The 18,454-nt window shown below is 38.9% G+C and overlaps 1 protein-coding gene across 1 annotated transcript in view; it reads right to left on the reverse strand.

Moving 5' to 3' along the window:
• Positions 1-14,469, reverse strand: part of LOC102193088 (protein-glutamine gamma-glutamyltransferase K-like) — a 15,331-nt gene extending 862 nt beyond the window's left edge. Inside the window, exons 1-11 of the mRNA XM_005732264.2 lie at positions 14,405-14,469; positions 9,145-9,428; positions 8,835-9,026; positions 4,897-5,148; positions 3,647-3,765; positions 3,447-3,554; positions 2,980-3,157; positions 2,757-2,895; positions 2,202-2,394; positions 1,855-2,008; positions 1,438-1,722 (exon numbers count right to left, since the gene is read on the reverse strand). Coding sequence (XP_005732321.1) covers positions 1,438-1,722; positions 1,855-2,008; positions 2,202-2,394; positions 2,757-2,895; positions 2,980-3,157; positions 3,447-3,554; positions 3,647-3,765; positions 4,897-5,148; positions 8,835-9,026; positions 9,145-9,427 — 1,903 coding nt within the window. The 5' untranslated portion in view covers position 9,428; positions 14,405-14,469. The remainder of the gene's footprint in view (positions 1-1,437; positions 1,723-1,854; positions 2,009-2,201; positions 2,395-2,756; positions 2,896-2,979; positions 3,158-3,446; positions 3,555-3,646; positions 3,766-4,896; positions 5,149-8,834; positions 9,027-9,144; positions 9,429-14,404) is intronic.
• Positions 14,470-18,454: the final 3,985 nt, after the last annotated feature.

The raw sequence follows: 18,454 nt of genomic DNA on the forward strand, positions 1-18,454 counted from the left end.
TATATATATATGCTTGGTTGCTCACAAACAGAATAAAAGAAATCATTCTCTCTATAAAAAGAGGAGAATAAATCAAATAATTGTATTGGGGTGATCGTGGCTGGGAATCGCATCTGTAACCGGAAGGTCGCCGGTTCGATCCCTGGGCTCTCTGTCCTGGTCGTTGTGTCCCTGGGCAAGCCACTTTACCCTACCGCCTACTAGTGTTGGCCGATGGCGCGATATGGCAGCCTCGCTTCTGTCAGTCTGCCTGAATAGTGGTATTGTAAAGCCTTGAAAAGCGCTATATAAATGCAATCCATTATTAGTAATTATTGGGCAAATGTACTCCTCCTCTGTTCAAAGGCAGAATGCAGAAGGTGGGTGGTATTGTCCACAACTGACTCAAAGCTGGACAGTGATCTCTCTTCTAACATTGCCTCCACAGTGTCCAACTAGAGCCCAACAACCTAGCCTGCCCTTTCCTGTAGATAAAGTTAGTGTTCAGAGTGTAGTCAAGTTTATTGTATACTTATAGCACATGACTATCTACAGGACATGACAGCCAACCCTATGTTGACTGGCTGTTGGAAAAAAGGGATTTCTCCAGAAATCCAGCACCATCTCCTTAGTTTGTAATTATTCAGGTGCAGTCGGTACCTCCCACACTACCCCTCAAAGTCACTCACTGGTTTCCTGTATTCTGCCTCCTTAATCCCCTCAATGAATGCGAATGCAACTGTATCATCCCAAAATTTGACAGAACTTGGTATTGTAATGTTAGGCACCAGTACATTATAATTTTTTACAATAATTTACCTGCAACCATTGTCAGCAGATGTTTTCAAACATATTTAGCTTCATAATATTATATCAAGTTAATCTTTTTTTTTAATATATATATATTTTTTGGCCTTTTTTTGGCTTTATTGGACAGATACAGTGAAGCTTGACAGGAAAGCTACACCTAGACATCATTGATTCCTTTTATAACATATATGGATACAATGTATGGGCACCGCTGAGGGCAGAAAGCATCTCCAAGTCTCAAGCCAGCTTGAAAAGACTGGATTGCAAACTTTGGATTAGGAATGATTGAGTTTCTCTCTGGAGTGGAGGAATTCAAGTAATCTAGGGATTTGTTCACAAGTGGGAGAAGAATGGACCGTGTATTGTCAGATATTTCGGTGTCATGTCTGTGTGGTGATGCAGTGGTAATGGCAGAGATGAGCCCAAAGGCTTCCCCTCTTCATAAGTTTAAGACTATGGAGTCACGCAGTGGAAATTGGCTTCTTCAAAAAGGTGTCTGCCCTTGCCCATAGAGATGGTGGTGGAGGGAAAAAGGACTACGATCCAGACTTCAATAAATAATAAAAAAAATATTTATTCTGCTTGTGAGATAAGCCTTGTGATCTTGCTGATGAAAAAAAGTCATCCAAAATGAAATGCTCCACTCACCCTCATTGGGAAGTACTTCTATATCTGTCGTGTCAGTTCTGACTGTAGCTTTGTGGACACCGGTGTAGTACATGACTGACACCTGGCTGTGCAGACTGACACTGCGTTGCTGTGAACTGCTGTTTTTCAACGTGATCATCAGCTCTGCATCTTTTCCCATTTTAGGACCTTCACCATCTAGCGTAACTTCTAAAGAGACATCCTGAGCTGTAGGAGATGAATAAGCTTTTGCTTTGGAGCCAAAGCTACATGCTGTTTCCACAGCGATGCGTTCCTCATTTGAGCCTGAGAATGACAAGAAATGTTGAGATATTTGAATAAGTTATCCAACAATAATATCTCAGTTATAGCTCTTTTTAAATTTTTTGTGATCTCCTTTAAGTCTAAGTAAGTGTCTGCTTTTTTGTTTGATGCTACCTTCAGGATGTTTGTAAAGGTGGGTGATATCACTGCGTTCATTAGAGCCAACTGCTTTGGTGCTGATGGAGATGCCCACAATCTTTTTCTCACTGTATATTTGAGTGAAGGTCCCATCTGCATTCTTCTGCCAGTAGATTTTATCACTGTTCACCTGAGATATCAATGAGACATGCCATGAGAAAGAGATGGGGTTAGAAAATAAAGTCCCCACCACAAAGGAAGCTGTCGTGCATATATTTAATGCGTGCCATATGAATCCTTATCAGTATACAGTGTTTTCATATCTACTATGATAAATGCCTTCTACCTTCCCAAAACACAGTAAAGAAGAATATTTCACAAACCTCAGCAAACACAAAAGCCGTGTCACGTTTCAGGTAGACCTGACCATAGCGCACAGCGGCGAGAGAAGCAGGGCCACAGCAGTAGGTGCCCTGGCTGGTCTCTTGAGGCGTGGCGTCGACAGCCTGCCATCCTCCGTGGCCAGGAGGTAAGTCCTTACGAGCCATCCAGCAGTCATTCCACACATGGAAGTTCCTTCAGAAAACAATTATGGTTGGTAAACTAAAGTTATAGTGAAAACAGCTGTGGAAATTTTAGTTCTGTGTAAATCTGTCAAGTACTATGAGGTTTTTGTGGGTAGTTTTTACAACCTGTTGTAACAATTTTAAAGTAAATCAACCACATACCAATGTATAAATGAAGACACATGTGCTGATGTTGCCATCTTTGTATCGTCAGACTTAAATTATTAGGCTATACCACTTATCTTTTAGTTGTTTCCAAATACTGGTTGCTTGTACCACTGAGGAGTAACTTTAGATTAAGCCACTAGAGTCATGCAACGCTTAACCTCCTTCTTTGTAAGTCAAGGTAAATGTGACATATGGTGAACATACCAAATTGAGTCCACATTGAGGTTCTCTATAGGCTCCAGGTTCTCATCCAGGTACACATCTGTTGTCAATGAAACATCTGTGTCATGTGCTGAGCTGAAGTTGGTCACGGTTCGGGTGGGAATGCCTAAACACCGTAAAACTGAAAAGAAGACAATGGGTTTAATATCATATCAGCCACTTAGTTTGATCAAATAAACATATTGTAAGCTGAAAAAAGTCTAACCTGTAGTGACTACACCAGCAAAGACCCAGCATTGGCCATATTTAACAGGGGTTCCATTCTTTTTGTGGTATTCCTCAAGGATTTCTACACTTCCACTCCACACTGTTGGAGAAGTTCCATTTGAATAATCTCCTGACCAGTTTCCCTCCAAAACACCTTGGTCATCAGGGGAGTTTACCTGAGAAATAAAGGAAGTGTTTCATGCTTTCATGGTTGACTTTAAGGACAATACCCGAAATACCTTAAGTTAGCTAGGTTTTCTGTTTATTAATTCAAATCTGGACATTTGTTTTTTGCATTTGCATTTAATCCATAGTGTGCAGCCACCATTTGGCCACTTGGTATCCACTCCAGCTTTCAGCCACTGCCTGAGTTTAGGGGATTATGATATGGCATATGCGGTTTAACATATTTTACTGTTTGTTGTATGTCCAGTGATGTCGTTGTTAGTTAGGATCTCGTCTCACCATTGCTGAGATGATTCGCACCACATTAATTGGGTCACCCCACCCAGATGGAGAAGTTCCACTCTTTTCCATGACAAAGAGGCAAGCAGCCAGAATCCTGTCATTAAACTGATATCAAATGAAAGGAAAACATGAGGAGACCATGTCAGTTTCGACCGCTAAGCTTGGTCATTAAACATTAAGATTCAGAGCACCCTCACCTGTCCGTAGTTCCATGTCCTCGCTCCAATTTGATCCTTTGTGCCATAGTAGATTCGTCCAGTGTCATTTAGGATGTACTCTTGCCTTTCATCTTCAGAATCCATGTACACAATGTCATCTGACAGAAAATAGGAAAGGCTAAATTTTTAACTGGAAATAACACAAGGTCACTCTGAAGCATAGACTCTACAAGTAGGCTTTATCTTCTAAATTTGGTTTCTTTTCTATCACAGTTTCATGGTATTTTTACCACCCTAGATGTCTTTTATTAAACTGTCTGAGTCATTCTTGAAGGCTGTCTGTGGAGATTTATTTTGAACTGATGACAAGGGTATATCCATACTGTGCTTGTTGTATAAGAGCACCTCCTACACATATATTTGGAAACGATGGCATACGTCTGTTGTCGTCTGGTGACGCTTGTAATTTTTGTACTGAACTTTTGAGAGGTTCAGTAGTTGTCATTTTAGGGGCTGTCACTGCTTTGTATAGGGCATTATTTCAGAGAAATAGTGTGGTATTTTTGGAAAGATACACTCACTACAACATAAGAAGATGAAGCAGAACAGAAGGAGGGAGATGCTGGCAAGAAAAATACTCTTGCTAGCAGCATAACCTGAACATGTTATATTTAGTGATAACTGTGGGAAGATACTGCTATTTAGCACAAAAGATAGTAGCACCATAAGTGACCAGCCTACCACAAATAACAACACTGCAAACAAAAACTAACCCTTTAAAGCCTAAACAAAAAACAAATTTGTTTTTTTTAAAAAAATACATTTTAATTTCCATATATGATTTTTATTTTGTGTTGTATTTGATACATCTGGCATTTTTTTCTTGTTGTGTAACTTCTTTAGATTTATCAGGGGGAAAAATCACACCGATGATTTTGAAGTCACAAAACACTCACAAGAAACTGTATGTATCAAATATGATACACTAGGTGATTTAATAATTTTTTTATTTGCCATTCTCAATATGAGAATTTGATTTTCTTATTTAACACTAATGCCAGAGGACTTTATTCCAAAAAACTCCAAGTATGCAATTTTGTATGTACACAATAACCTACACAATAGCCTGATGTGGCCCAACCTAGAAATGTAACTGCACATCACCATCACCACAACCCACACAGGTATAAATACTGGTAGCAGGGTTGGCCACTTGCATAGGCTGCATTATAGGCTCTGCATAGATTCATTCCAGAAGTATAAATTAACCATAAGATGTCCATATTTACCTTGACACCAGGGGTTAAACAATATGTAGATGTCATTGGCAGGGTCATGTGTGGAACTGGCCGATCCATTTTGATTATTTGTTTCCACTGTGAGTTGATATCGGCCAATGACGGCTGTGGCTGGAGAATTCACCAACAGTTTTATCTTTTTGTCCTCCTGTTTCACAACAGCAGCCTCCCAGCGATCACCCTCCAGCTTCGCCACCAGTGGGATGATTACATGAGTTCCCTTTGCCACTACTGCCAGTGGACCTTAGTAGGTGAAAAAGAAAAGAAAAAAAGTGTTACTGGCTGTTATTCATAACATGCCCAAACAGTTACTGTGCTTTTTTTTAAGAATCACTTCCCTCAATTAAAACCACACCTGCATTCCCAGAGTATGTTTGAACAACAGAAACTAAAAAGAAGGAACACAGAAAGCTCTGTCCTGACAAGCTGTCTACACACACACACACACACACACACACCTTGCGTGACAGCATTTGATCTCAGCACAGCTGTACTATAAAAGTCTCCATGTTTTCAGCTTCACTGTTACTGCACTATCTTGACGTTTGAAGTTAGTGTGGCCTCATCATTATCAAAAGAAAGCTTGATCTTCAAAGACAACAAAAAAATAGTGTTTTCTATAATATATAAACTCACAATTTCCCACAGTACAAACAGCTGAAATGTTCAATTTGTTGCCACATTAAGGAGCTCTCCTTCTAAAGTGATTGTGGAAAACAACAGCTTTCCATGGCTATCACTCTCTACCCTCAGTGGGTGTGACCTTGTCTTGACTGTGTTTTCAAATGCCTTAAGAGAACTGATTTGCTTTTCTCCAGTTTCACCCTGAGATGTTTATCTGATTCAGTCATGGACAGACAGGCCACTGATTGTGTGTGACAAAAGGAATCGAAAGCGGCTCGCAAAGACATGAGGAAAATGAATGAAACGGCCATTGTTAAGAAAAAAGTAGTTGCCTCTGCATTATAGTGACCAAGAGGGAGGGAAAAAACAGACAGGAGATGCCAGGACAGCATAATGACTTACTGGCTGATGGGAAAGCAGCAGCTGTGCACCACTAGCCACCACGAGTGATAAAGATAGCAAGTTCATTAACATGGACAAAGACTACACCTTTACATAACCACTGAGGGACTCTAACCCAGTGACAGCTACTCGAGACTCTAACTCTGGTTCAGGGAAGACTTTATGATTTTCTTTTATAAAAACAAAAGAGAGCAAGAGATAAACAGAGGGAGAGAAACATAACACTCTCAGGCGCACAGCTCTGAGTGTGAACACATAAGCCCCTCCCACCTGATGTCTAAACCTTCTGTTTTCATGAGGCTGCCAATCAGAAGAAAATTGACTTAAAGGGATGTTACCGGGAAAGGAGAAAAGTTAATACAGCTTTTTTGTTGTTGTTTTTTCCCAAACAGTGGATGAAATGTTGGGGTTCAACATAACTCATGAGAAGATAAATTAGGATATTTTAAACTAAGAATCAAGAAAGAGTTACTAAGGCCTCTGTAGCTGAGTCCAAGAATGAAAAAATATCCTTGGAAAGGAGCAAGACTCCTTTATAATTCGACAAGCTTGTTAAATCTAACAGATAAATATGCATGATAAGTGCTGTAGATATTCAAGGAGACCAGTTGATGAAGCCTTCTGTTTTCTGTGGCTATTGCTCAATAATTGGGAAATAAATTATACCAGTGCACAAAAGAACTGTAATTAGCAGATGGCCATGACATTTTCAGACACTTCTGGGTACAAATGAGCAAAACCCAAAAAGTCTGATGATAATTGTTAAAGAGTTTACTCCTAATTGATGAGTAACTGCCACAACTTGACATTCTTACACTCTTGTTTTGTATCTTCAGTTTATGGTTTCCTGCTGCGCACGGCCTGCATTTCTGCAAAGCGACAGTAAACAGCTGCTGGCTAAAGATTCTAAAGACAACTATTCCTAGAAATATTGAGATTTGATAGTTCCAGGGTGTATTAACCCTTTTGTTTTCTGCCAGGCCTTTTCTCTGCCTTACAGGGGGAAAGAACAGAGAAGAAAAAACTGTCAACGTGCAGTTCACTGTGCCTGACACTTTCATTTTGTCAGGTGTGACGAGAATCACCTCCTTAAAATTTTTTGCAGGGCTTCCGAACCAAAAGGTCAGAGCATCTGTCAACTGTCACTCTCTTTCGCCTAAAAAATCCTCGACTATTTAAAACAGTGTGTCATTTTAGGCTGTGCTGTGATTAGCTTTTGTGCTGTGTGTCTGATGTGTCTCAGAGTACAGTCTTTAGACTGAATATAGGGTACTGTAAGCATGCCTGAAAACAGAGAGCTGGGGGCAATTTAGTTAGTAATGCAGTGCCATTCTGGAGAGCGGTGTTATGGTTTTCAAAAGCATAAAAACTGGCATTGTCTGCTGCTTTTGTTCTCCTGCTTATTGCTGGTATTACAGATGGCTTTTTAAATTAGTGTTCACGTTGAATGTCGCTGTTGTTTTTGTCTCAAATTATGGATAAAATAGGTTAGAACTATATTTTTTCCCTCTAAATGCAAAATCTAGAATTTAAAATGTATACATTATTATTCTGTCACTTTACCAAAACAAAACCTTTCATTAAACAGTGCATTATAGAGCCCACCTTTTCTGTAGCAGCAGCACTATAATTATTCTACTTAAGTGTCCCTAACTTGCTATCACACACAGCTGTAATTGTAAGATCTATATTGGTTTTCCCTGTCTGACAGCATTCAATTCTCACAAGCAGTGTGCAGAGACAGGCATGCACACTGGGTAAACAGGTGGCGTCCGAGGCTCATGCAGCTGGCAGTGGCAGCAGTGACAGTGAATTCTCAGTAGAAGGGATCTCTAGTATCAGCAGGACTAAAGACTGCATCTGTAAAACACTCTCCCAGGACCATAGCAACCCCAACTGTTACCATAGCAATCTGAACTAAAAAATCCCCTTCTCTCATCCCAGCCTTCCCATACTGTATATCTATAAGTATCTATTTCACACATCTATGCAGCCTCAACACACAATCAGCAAAAAAACACAGCACAAGATGTGAGCATAAAAGAAAAAAATGTCTTTTTTTTGTAAATTAGAGAGCTTCTACTCTCCGGAGAGCCATTTATAATGAATGAATGGGCCCTATAAGACCTGCAGTCCAAAACCTTTGATGCAATCCCCAGCAACTTCTTGAAATTGGCACTAAAAACAAGTCAGCATGTATGCATTCCCATGTTAAAATGCCCAATTTCAGCTGTGAGAACAAGTTTGGAGCCTGCAAAAGAAACAAACAACTATTGTGGTTTCTAGGGCTAACTTAACTTTACAAAGCTGTCCAGTGGATTTTTTAATTTAAATACCGTGCCTTGACTTCAGATAACACAGGCAGCTGTTGCTGATAGTGATCTCCTATTTTACTGTAATTATTTGAGAAGTAATATCATCTGGTTTATGGATGCATCTTGGTGCTGAACTACTGCAGAAAAGAAATACTTCACAGGAGAATAAGAAAACAAAATTTCACTGCATTTCATTGAGTTTCATTTCAGTTCAGGAATATAATCAATACTGTAACTACAAACAATTAAAAATGGGGCTGCTTTGTCTGGAAGTGCATGTAGAAAAAAGAAAAAAGAAAAAGCAATTTAGCTCCATTCATTCCTATTCACAGTAGACTATATTAGAACAGGCTCCCCACTATATGCACTGTATCATGTGCTGCTCTGCACAAGATTTCAGGAAAACATGTGAGTATGTTGTGACCAGTTTGGATCCTTCCCATCCAGTTTCATACTCTGGCTCTAAATATTTCAGGCTAGTCTTGGATGAAATTCAGTCAAATTTGAAATTTTCTGTTGCCCCAAAAAACAAAACAACACTATAACATGTATTACTTTTATAAAAGTCTCCATTCACTTCTCACAAACCTGTTTTAAGGTCGAGATGAAGCTCATCGGAGGAGGGGTTGAAAGGTCGAGATAAGGTTATCCACATCTCGAAACTCTGCCCCCTGCGGATGATTAAATTATCACTTTGGTAGAGATGAGTGTGATGCTCTGTGCGATTCGCCCCTGATTTGCTTTTCAGGAGGTCTATTGACTTCACTTTGAGAAGGACTTCTGAAGAAAAGAAAAGAAAAGAAAAAACATAGGACAGGTTGAAGTATTTCATATTGTTGGCATTTCTTCCCTTTTGGGGGGGGGTTAAACAGTGGCTATATGGAGTCTCTCTAATCACCGTCAACCTCTTTGTCACCAGGCACAGGTTTCTCGCCGTTTCCCCCGTCCTCCTTACCCGGCCCATCAACCAGCGTGACCTCAGTGTCTATGGCATCATCATGCTTGGGACAGCAGCATGGGCAGACCTTACGCAGCCACTCCTTGCATGCATTTCCTTTTTTAACATTGTTTTCCTTTGGCTCTTCTTTTTCTGCCTCTGTGTCCTCCTCAAATCCAAAAGTGACAGATGGAAAGCGACCTACTGCAGATCTGCCTCTTGCTGATCGCCTCTCTGCAGGCATTCTGGAGAAAAAAAATTTATAAAGAACAACAATTAGATAATCAATGACTTTGGTATTAATAATAGTTAACATCCCAGCCTTTACAAATACTTCTATGCATATATTTCTTTTCACAACTGTTCAAAAAAATGGTCATAAATGATTAAGGTACCACAGTAAGTGATCTAAAAGGTAATCCATTGTCCAGTTACTGTGAACAAAGACAAGAAGGGTCTTTTCATCAGCTAAGTTCAGCAGTATTTTTAATCCATCAAAGCTTCAGTATCTTATGATCTAAGCTCACCGGCTCATTACTGATGGATTCTATGCATCATGTCTTTGCTTCAGTGTGAGAAATTGCTGATTTAAGTCCTTTGAAATAAATATAAAAAAACCAGAACATAATCTTGCAGTGAAACTCTACCCTAACATATTATTTCCCAGAGTGCAACATATGGGGGGGGAAAAAAGAAGAAAAATCAGATTGAAAATACATTCAAATGTAGAAGTATGGTAACCTCAAGAAAGTATTATAAATATTAAATATTATTCATATTAAACTGCAACCATTTCTACTGTTTATTGGTTATAGTCAGTGATTTCCATGTTGCTTGACTCCTTACAGATAGTCTTTCAACAATTTCTTTATCTTAGCTAACCATCTGAACGACTGAATGCCTGCTCTTAAACAGAGAATATTCATTATCCTTTACCATTATCCATAAGAATGTCTATTAACTGGAGAAACATGTCTGGATTTCTGCTGCAACATTCGGTGTAAACAACATGAAAACGTCCATGATCTATCTTGCCTTGAAACAACAATTCATGCTGCTGGTAATAATGTCATAGTGTGTACGGGATATTTTCTTAACACACTTTAGGCCCCCTTAATACTGACTGAACATTTTTTAAATGCCAGAGTCTACCTGAGCATATTGCTGACCACGATCACCTCTTTATGACTCAAATTGGACAGTGATTGGACTCATCTCCAACGGGGATGAGTCTGCCTACAGGAGGGTGGTTGAACGTCTGGTGTCCTGGTGCAGCCACAACAACCTGGTGCTGAATGCCCAGAAGAGTGGAGATTATTGTGGACTTCAGGAAGCACACCACTGTGGACTCATTCCACTTCCTGGGTACCACCATCACCCAGGACCACAAGTGGGAGCCCACCATCACCTCCATCATGAAGAAGGCCCAGCAGAGGATGTACTTCCTGAGGCAGCTGAAGAAATTCAACCTGCCAACACGGACGATGATGCAATTCTACACTGAAATCATCGAGTCCATCCTCACCTCCTCCATCACCGTGTGGTACGCTGGAGCCACTATCAGGGACAAACAGAGACTGCAGCATGTTGTGCGCTATGCTGAGAAGGTGATTGGCTGCAGACTCCCATCTCTGCAGGACCTTTACACCTCCAGGACACTGGGGTGTGCAGCTTGGATCACAGCTGACCCTTCTCACCCTGGACACAGTCTGTTTGACCTGCTCCCCTCAGGCAAAAGGCTCTGGTCCATTTGGACCAAAACCTCTCACCATAAGAACAGTTTCTTCCCCCCTGCTGTTGGACTCATGAACAATAACCATATGACTGTTCACAACGCAAACACATGAATCTATACTGTGTTCTCTGCATCTGTTCCATTTTTGCACTGATCATCATTTATGTTTATTTAAGTGTTGTCTTACAGTATGTTTTGCACTACGTACCGCAGCAATTTCCCAATGCTGTGAACCTGCTCAACATTTGGCAATAAAACCCTTTCTGATTCTGAAATGGAGCACCAACCTTGAAAATGTGGTGGAATGGGAGCTTTTAATCACATCCACAAATTTGTAGGAGCTAACGATGCTATCACATCATTATGAACCAAAAACTGTGAGGAATATTCGTTCCTTCATTTATGAATCATTGATTTGTTTTCAAGGAGAAACTCAAACGTGTTTTGATACAGCCTAGTCTGTCTCTAAATCTTTAAACTACTTTGTTCAACTTAGTTCTGTATGCATAAAGAATGATTCCCCCCCCCCGGCAAGACTTAGGGGGGGTGTTTTGACTCTGCAGTAGGCTACCCTCAGGAGAATTCTGTAGCTGATCCTCTGAAGCTGATTTATGAGTCTGTGAAAGCATTTGGGTGGTCCTCTGGGGAACTGAGCACATGTTCTTATCCACAGCTGTGCAATGACAAAGAATTTTGTCATTGCAAATTTCAAAGAACACAGTCGTTTGTCACCTCTTAAGAAGAAACATTACACACAGGGTACATTTCTCAGGTGAACTACAATCATCACAACTATTTCTCTCCCTCTCTCTGTGCTTTGCTCACTTCACTCTGATTTGTCTTGCACATTTTTCTTCCTTCGAAGAAATACTATAAACCTTCTAAAAGCCTTTCACACCCACACTTTACATTCCTCGACATCAGCGACTGTTTCATTTTCACCAAATAGGTTCAAACAATAATAAGACTGACAATGAGTTCGGTTCTTATTCATATGTCGAGAGGTCTGAGGGGTTAAAATAAATTGCAAGCAGCCTCAGCATTGGTGACGAAACACCTCCACCCAGGTAGGAACTGGGCGTCATATTTACTGATGGCAGATAGCCAACTAAAAACTGCTTAACAAAACAATGTAGAAACAAAGACACACATTTATCTACACACACAGAAACTGATTTATTGCCTAGCAACAAAACACTTTTTAAAAATATATGTATGTGTATATATATTGTACTCCACACAGCTACATTTATTAAAGATAAAGTGGTTTTTTCCCCCCCTTTTTCTACAGTCAATACAGCAAATCAATTTGTTCAATCAAGGTTCAAGAGAAGTAACCAGAATACCTACAATGTTGTGCCATTACAGTTTTAGCAGACTTGTATTCTACTGATATTTTCTCTGTTTAAAGAGTTTAATTTGACACAAACAATGTAAAGCTTCAGCTGTTGAACTAATTTTCTAACTAAATAAGTACAAACATATAAAAACATAACTGTTTTCATTCTTGTTTAGAGAAACTGAAGATCCTTTTTGCCTACAGAGCATTTTAACAGCATGTGCTGAAAGGTCTGCTAAAACGCTACTTCTTTTTAAAATGTTTTAAATTGTTATAAGTTAATTCAAGATGGGTCATCCATTCAAGTCATCATTTCTAGTAAAAAAAAAAAAGTGAATATCGACACATTTACAAAGTTATAAAGTTATCTAAAAATAAGCATGCAAATAACCTAAAATAATTGCAGAAAATCCTCCTGCACTGAATAGCAGGAGCTAATGTAAATGTCAATAGCTTTGCATATATTTGTTGAAAACAAAAGAATCGAATACGATAAAAGTTATCCATCGAGATTGGCCCACAGTGGGTACAATGAACCAGACAAAATCTATATTCTAGATGACAGCACTTACTAATTACTCTCGATAGACTTGCTCTATAATAGCTGGGATAGATTACAGCCTGCCCGTGGCCCTGATAAGGATAAGCAGAAGAGAATGGATGGGTGAATGGATGAATGTACTCATTGTCTATACGTTCCTTTCTTTTAGAAAACAACACATATTCTCAAAACTAGAAATTTAAGGATAATAACAAAGAAAGAGCCCCAGAAACCTTTTATGAACTTCATATCCAGATTTTTGTGATGAACTAGACTATTGTTCTGTAAAATTTAATTAATCACGCAGCGGCACAACAACATATAAGATATACTTAACTTGTTTTTTGGAAATAAATCCATTTGGATGTTTATCTGGTTAGAGGGCAGTAGCCCAGGCAAACTCATTCAACCTCACCACCACACCTATGTCCAGTTTAGAATCACCACTTAACTGAACATTCACATCTGTGAACTTACCAAAAGAAAGAATGCACGTGCACAGAGGCTTGAACCTTGAACGTTACTGGGGTAACAGTGCTGACCAGCACACTTTTATTGTTTGTTGATTTAGTATAGTAAAAATCCCATGCCAGCAGAATGGCTAAAACGTTAAATTAAGCTGTTTTTTCACCCTCCAATTGACACTTAATAAGTTACATCTGTATAGTAGGCCTGTATGAGGGCCTACTATAGGTTTAGGAGACACACAGAATAGACATAGCTCCTGTTAGTTTGCTTGCAGGATGATGTTATATTAAATAATCTGTCAAATGTAAAATTTTGAGATAAGGGGAACTTTCATGAAGCTGCCCATCAGTGAGAAGGAGACAGCCGATTGTCATTACTTCTTCAGCTGCTGTTTTACACTCTAACTAATCAGAGCATATTTTCTCTGGCTGGCAGTGGCACATCTTGGATGACTGAACCAATGAGCAACTGAAACTGGCATTTATTTAATGATAGTCAAATGTCAGATTCTTAGTTTACCCTCATGACTTTAGCAGTTGATGTAAAAGACCCGAGTGTTATTCATTAAAGCTGGGTATTTTCCTTCAGGAGGGTGCTGAGCAGTAAGCATCCACAGCTGCACTCATGACCTCTTTGACCACAGGACCGTTTGTTTTGAAACACAAGGAGAAGTTCTGATATCTATTTCGCATTACAATTAAACTGACAGGAAATGATCACTGTATTTATTGAACTGTTATGCGTAATTTGGCAAATCTAATAGCTATTAAGGTGCTACTGTGAATCATATCTAATATGTACAGCATACAGATATTTTTTGAGGAATTCCCTGTGAAGAAAAATACATTAATGTAAAAAATTGATTGAAAGCAAGAGCTAATCTCACAGGAAATAGAAATGTCAATGAGCCTTTTCATTATTTTTTCATTAATACACAATCCTGACATGGCAACTGAGGTAGCAATATGTAACTGCGTTAGAGCCATACTCCTTTTCCCTATTAATGAATTACTTGGTTGAAAAAACTAATGTTTAGAAGAACAATTGAATGAATGTGAGCTAAATACAGTAAACATTGTTAGGAACACAAAGTGTAAATCTGTCTGAGCTACATAGCAAGTATAGAGTTCAAACTCACTCAGTTCAGTTTGAGAAGAAATGTGAAAGAAATGCAGTCTGGAGGGAGAAATCTTGTCTTCGATGTGCCTTTCTCTTTCTTAAACAAGCTTCAACTTCAGAGCTGCTTTAAATACTTGGCTAAGACTCAGGGGACACGCCTTTCTGTTGCACATGGAGCAGTCGGGCCAGATATTTCTCCAGACGCTGAAGCAACAACAGAAATTATTTAGGCATGGCACAAGCAGCCTTTTAAATATTACGAGAGAAAATACATTTTTCTTGTCACTCTTGGTATGAACTATATCGAATAAGTTATGCAAAAACTGACACTGTCTCCAGTTTCAAAGATTTTAGTTAGTAACAAATTTTCACCTGTGCCTCTCCCACTTTCACACAAAACAGGTTAATCCTCGGTAAGACAGTGAGAACACACCTCCCTGCTGCACTAGCATCAATCATGTCAAATGTTTAACCAGAAGCCAACGTCAGAGCAGGTGAAATCAAACATCCACTTAAAAATTTTTCCACTATTGGAAAATATGACAGTTTGAGAAACTGGGCTAGTTTCTTGTTCTCTTCAGTATTTCTCATCTTAATTATGTTAAAAAGTTCATTGTTTTTTAACATATGGAAAATGAATAAGTTAAGTAGAAGTTTGAATGGTTCTCTGTGTTGTTGACCCTGCGACAGCCCTCTTGCTCTATGGCAGCTGACACCCTCGTGACCATGAATTGGATAAGAGGAGAAAGCTGGACGAATGTTTTTGGACTTTTTGTTTGTTTTCGACAGTTAAAGTTACAAACTCTGTACCCCGTTATATTTAACGTGATTAGCTGTTCCAGTAAAGTAAAGAATTCTTTATATAAAGATGAATGCACAATAAAAAAGATGACATTTTCTGCTTTGACACATGACAAAAACCCATCCTTCAGCAAAGTGGCATGATATGAAAACCTTTGACCTACCTGATGGCACATGTGGGATGCCTGCTTCGAGGAATATGTGAACCGGAAGGGAGTGGATGCCCACTCACTTTTATGCAACAGACATGACCACTGACTGGTTGAGTTGGTTTTCACTGATTGATAGGTAAATGAATGCTGAATAAAGCCTAATCCTATTAAGAGAGCAATTAATGAAGCGTAAAACCCCAATGAAAGTCATGTAACAATATTCTTCCTGATACCACTGGATACAAGAATTCAATAAACAGAGAAGACTTCACTATACATAGTGTGGAAAATGTTACTGACTGTGGTTCAGATGCTACAGGGTCCAGTAAACAAAGCACTGGTAATTTAGTCCCCTCCACATCCCAAGATGACCTTGGGTAAGATGGTGGACCCCCTGAAAGCTCTGCAGCCATTACTGCTTTGTGACAGTGTGTGGGCGTAAAAGGTTGAATGAGAAACACACTCTAAAGCACTTTGGACTGTTAAGCTTTAAAAGTACTTTACCAGTGAAAGGCATTTAGCATAGCATTACAGGCAAAGCAGAAACTTCTTTGCCGTGCTAAAGTAGATCTTGAGATGATCAGTCGATTCAAGAGGCTCCCAAAACCTTCCTTTCAGGAGTTTACATTGGGGGCGGGGGGTTATTCAATGATTTCCAACTTTTCATGTTGCTCAGCAGATTAATAATAACAAGACTGACAAATGATGTGATGATTATTATCTTGATTAGCTTTAAGGCATGGAAAAATGCTCATGTTAACAGCTTGTGACGTCATTGTATGACTGCAGAATTGTTTACATGAAGATGAAAACATAACACCGTTATAACCCTTACATAGTGTTCATATTTGATGCCTGCATATGGTCCAGGTTAATTTTGACCCAGGATGAGAATTTGCTCATAAATTTTCAACTGCAGATCTATTTGAACCATATGCATAACCTATGTGACAATAATAAATGGATGATTAATCCTTAATTAATGTTTCAGAGACCAGGGAGAGTGTGTTTTTCTTCATTTTTATTATTATTATTATTTTATTTCATTTTTTGATACCCCGTCAGTCAGTTTTAGCAAGCGTGGTCTGAATACTTAGTTGTGAATTTCAATTAACTTCTGCCTCTAAGTTGTAATTTTCAGAACACCTTCACCACTTCACTACAGTCAGGTAACATTAGATATTTAGGTATAGATCTCTCAGACTGGGTACAGGTAAAATACATTTGTCTTCTTAAAACGGTAGAAGATGATCTCACATGCTGGAAAACTTTACCTATATTTTTGAAGGTGAAAACGGGATAAGAATTTTGGACCTTTTCGGACTTAGATACATGTACTACCATTACAACGATTAAAGCCTATCCTCGCCACTATCATAAAAAATTGTTGTAATACCATTTATAAATAATAATATGAAATCAACAGTAATAAACATTAAATTTATATTAAAAACACCAAACAACTAGTCTGTATTTAAAGAAATGATAAGAAAACGTGTGCCTCTGTATGAAATCTGTTCCTTATGTGTACCATACATAATGACTTTATGCTGTTTTACTATTTCACTGTTGCCAAGGCCAAGAATTAAAGTCCTCTTTGAACTCTGTCAGCTCTCTCCTATATAAAATAGACACGATATACAACATGTTCAGTTTCTGAAGATTTTCTGAAACCATAACTGTCTTTGACTTTGCCCAGACCACACTTTCACATTACATACTAATTTGGTAAGGGTCTTGAAACGCCCTCTTAAGGTAACTAGTAGCGGAGGTAAACTAGCAGCACAACCTTGCCCTAAACCTAACTTTAAAAGCCCGTACATGTAACAATTAATGTCAAGTAGGCATAATGTGCAGCTATATACGTATCTTGTCTATACTTCTTAGCCAATTCAGAGACAGCTGCCAGGGGGTAAGAACAGTTGCATTGTAAGTTACAATCACAGCTTGAATGCCTAAAACTCCTTACAGCTTTTTGAGTGCAGCATAACCTTCAAGAGGTGCCAGGCTGACAGTGACTATGACAAACATTTCTTTGAGTACAAAGGTGTGCCATGTTTCTAATTCACTTTTCTCAGCTTCTTTTATTGCTTTTAGACACTCCCAAAGAAAAGTTTTCGCCTAACGCAATTCCTTCTTAAAAATGACATCACAGTCAAACAAACCTGATGTGTTGCAAAATCCCAGCTCTTCACTCGAAAAGGCAAACGAATGAACAATGAAGGTGGCATCAGTTAAGGGTGGACCGGGTGACACACTGCTAGTCGCTCTGGCACACCTGAGTTTGGAATCATACATAAAAGTAGATACATATTTTTTCAGGCCTGTCATATAAGCCTACTCAAAAAGAAAAAAATGATCAATGGAAGGAGGATAATATCTACTTAATTTTCCTAAAGATTGCTCAGACCTCCAGTTGGGTGTGAAATTTAGGTGCTTCTGGATTTGAAGTTCATCCAAGCATAATATAGACTCTATGTTTAAGTGCCCAGCTTTACATTAGAAAAAATATATTTGCAGCCTAGTAAAACAATTAAACAAGAGGACAAAAACAACTGTTTTGGTCTCTATAGCTATTTTCTCTGTTTTTTATAATCCACCTGCTTTCATTTAGTTTAGACTTAAAGTTAGCCTTGGCCACCTTGACTGACAGGTGTGGCAGCACTGGCAGCTGAAGCCCAACCCTTTCTGCACCCTGTCACCTTTGCTAATTGGAGTCACAGAACTGAACGTTCTATACCTGTGGTGCATTTCGAAGCTTCTGTAATAGAGTTAACTGACAAATAACATGCACAACCCAAGTACAGCACATCTAAAAAGTCTTTGCTCCAGTTCCAGTGAGTCGGATATTTCTTTTGTATGGTCATTTCCACTATGCACCTGGCAGTTTATAATTAATGAATACTGCTCCTAAACATGGCCACATCTGGGTAAAAAAGAAAAACTAACCACCAAGGCTTTAAAATGAAGATTTCGGGAGTTTAGAGTAAGTACTTTTTTGTTTTGTTTTGAAAGACATTTAACGCTCTTTTTTGGGATGTTGGCTGACTTTTCCCCCAATTCCTGTTAAAATGATCCCATACTGCTTTAATACTTGCCTGTGCCCTGGGTATGAG

Source organism: Pundamilia nyererei, unplaced genomic scaffold (genome assembly GCF_000239375.1).
Source record: "Pundamilia nyererei isolate P.nyererei 1_Seehausen unplaced genomic scaffold, PunNye1.0 scaffold00046, whole genome shotgun sequence".
Classification (NCBI taxonomy): Eukaryota; Metazoa; Chordata; class Actinopteri; order Cichliformes; family Cichlidae; genus Pundamilia; species Pundamilia nyererei.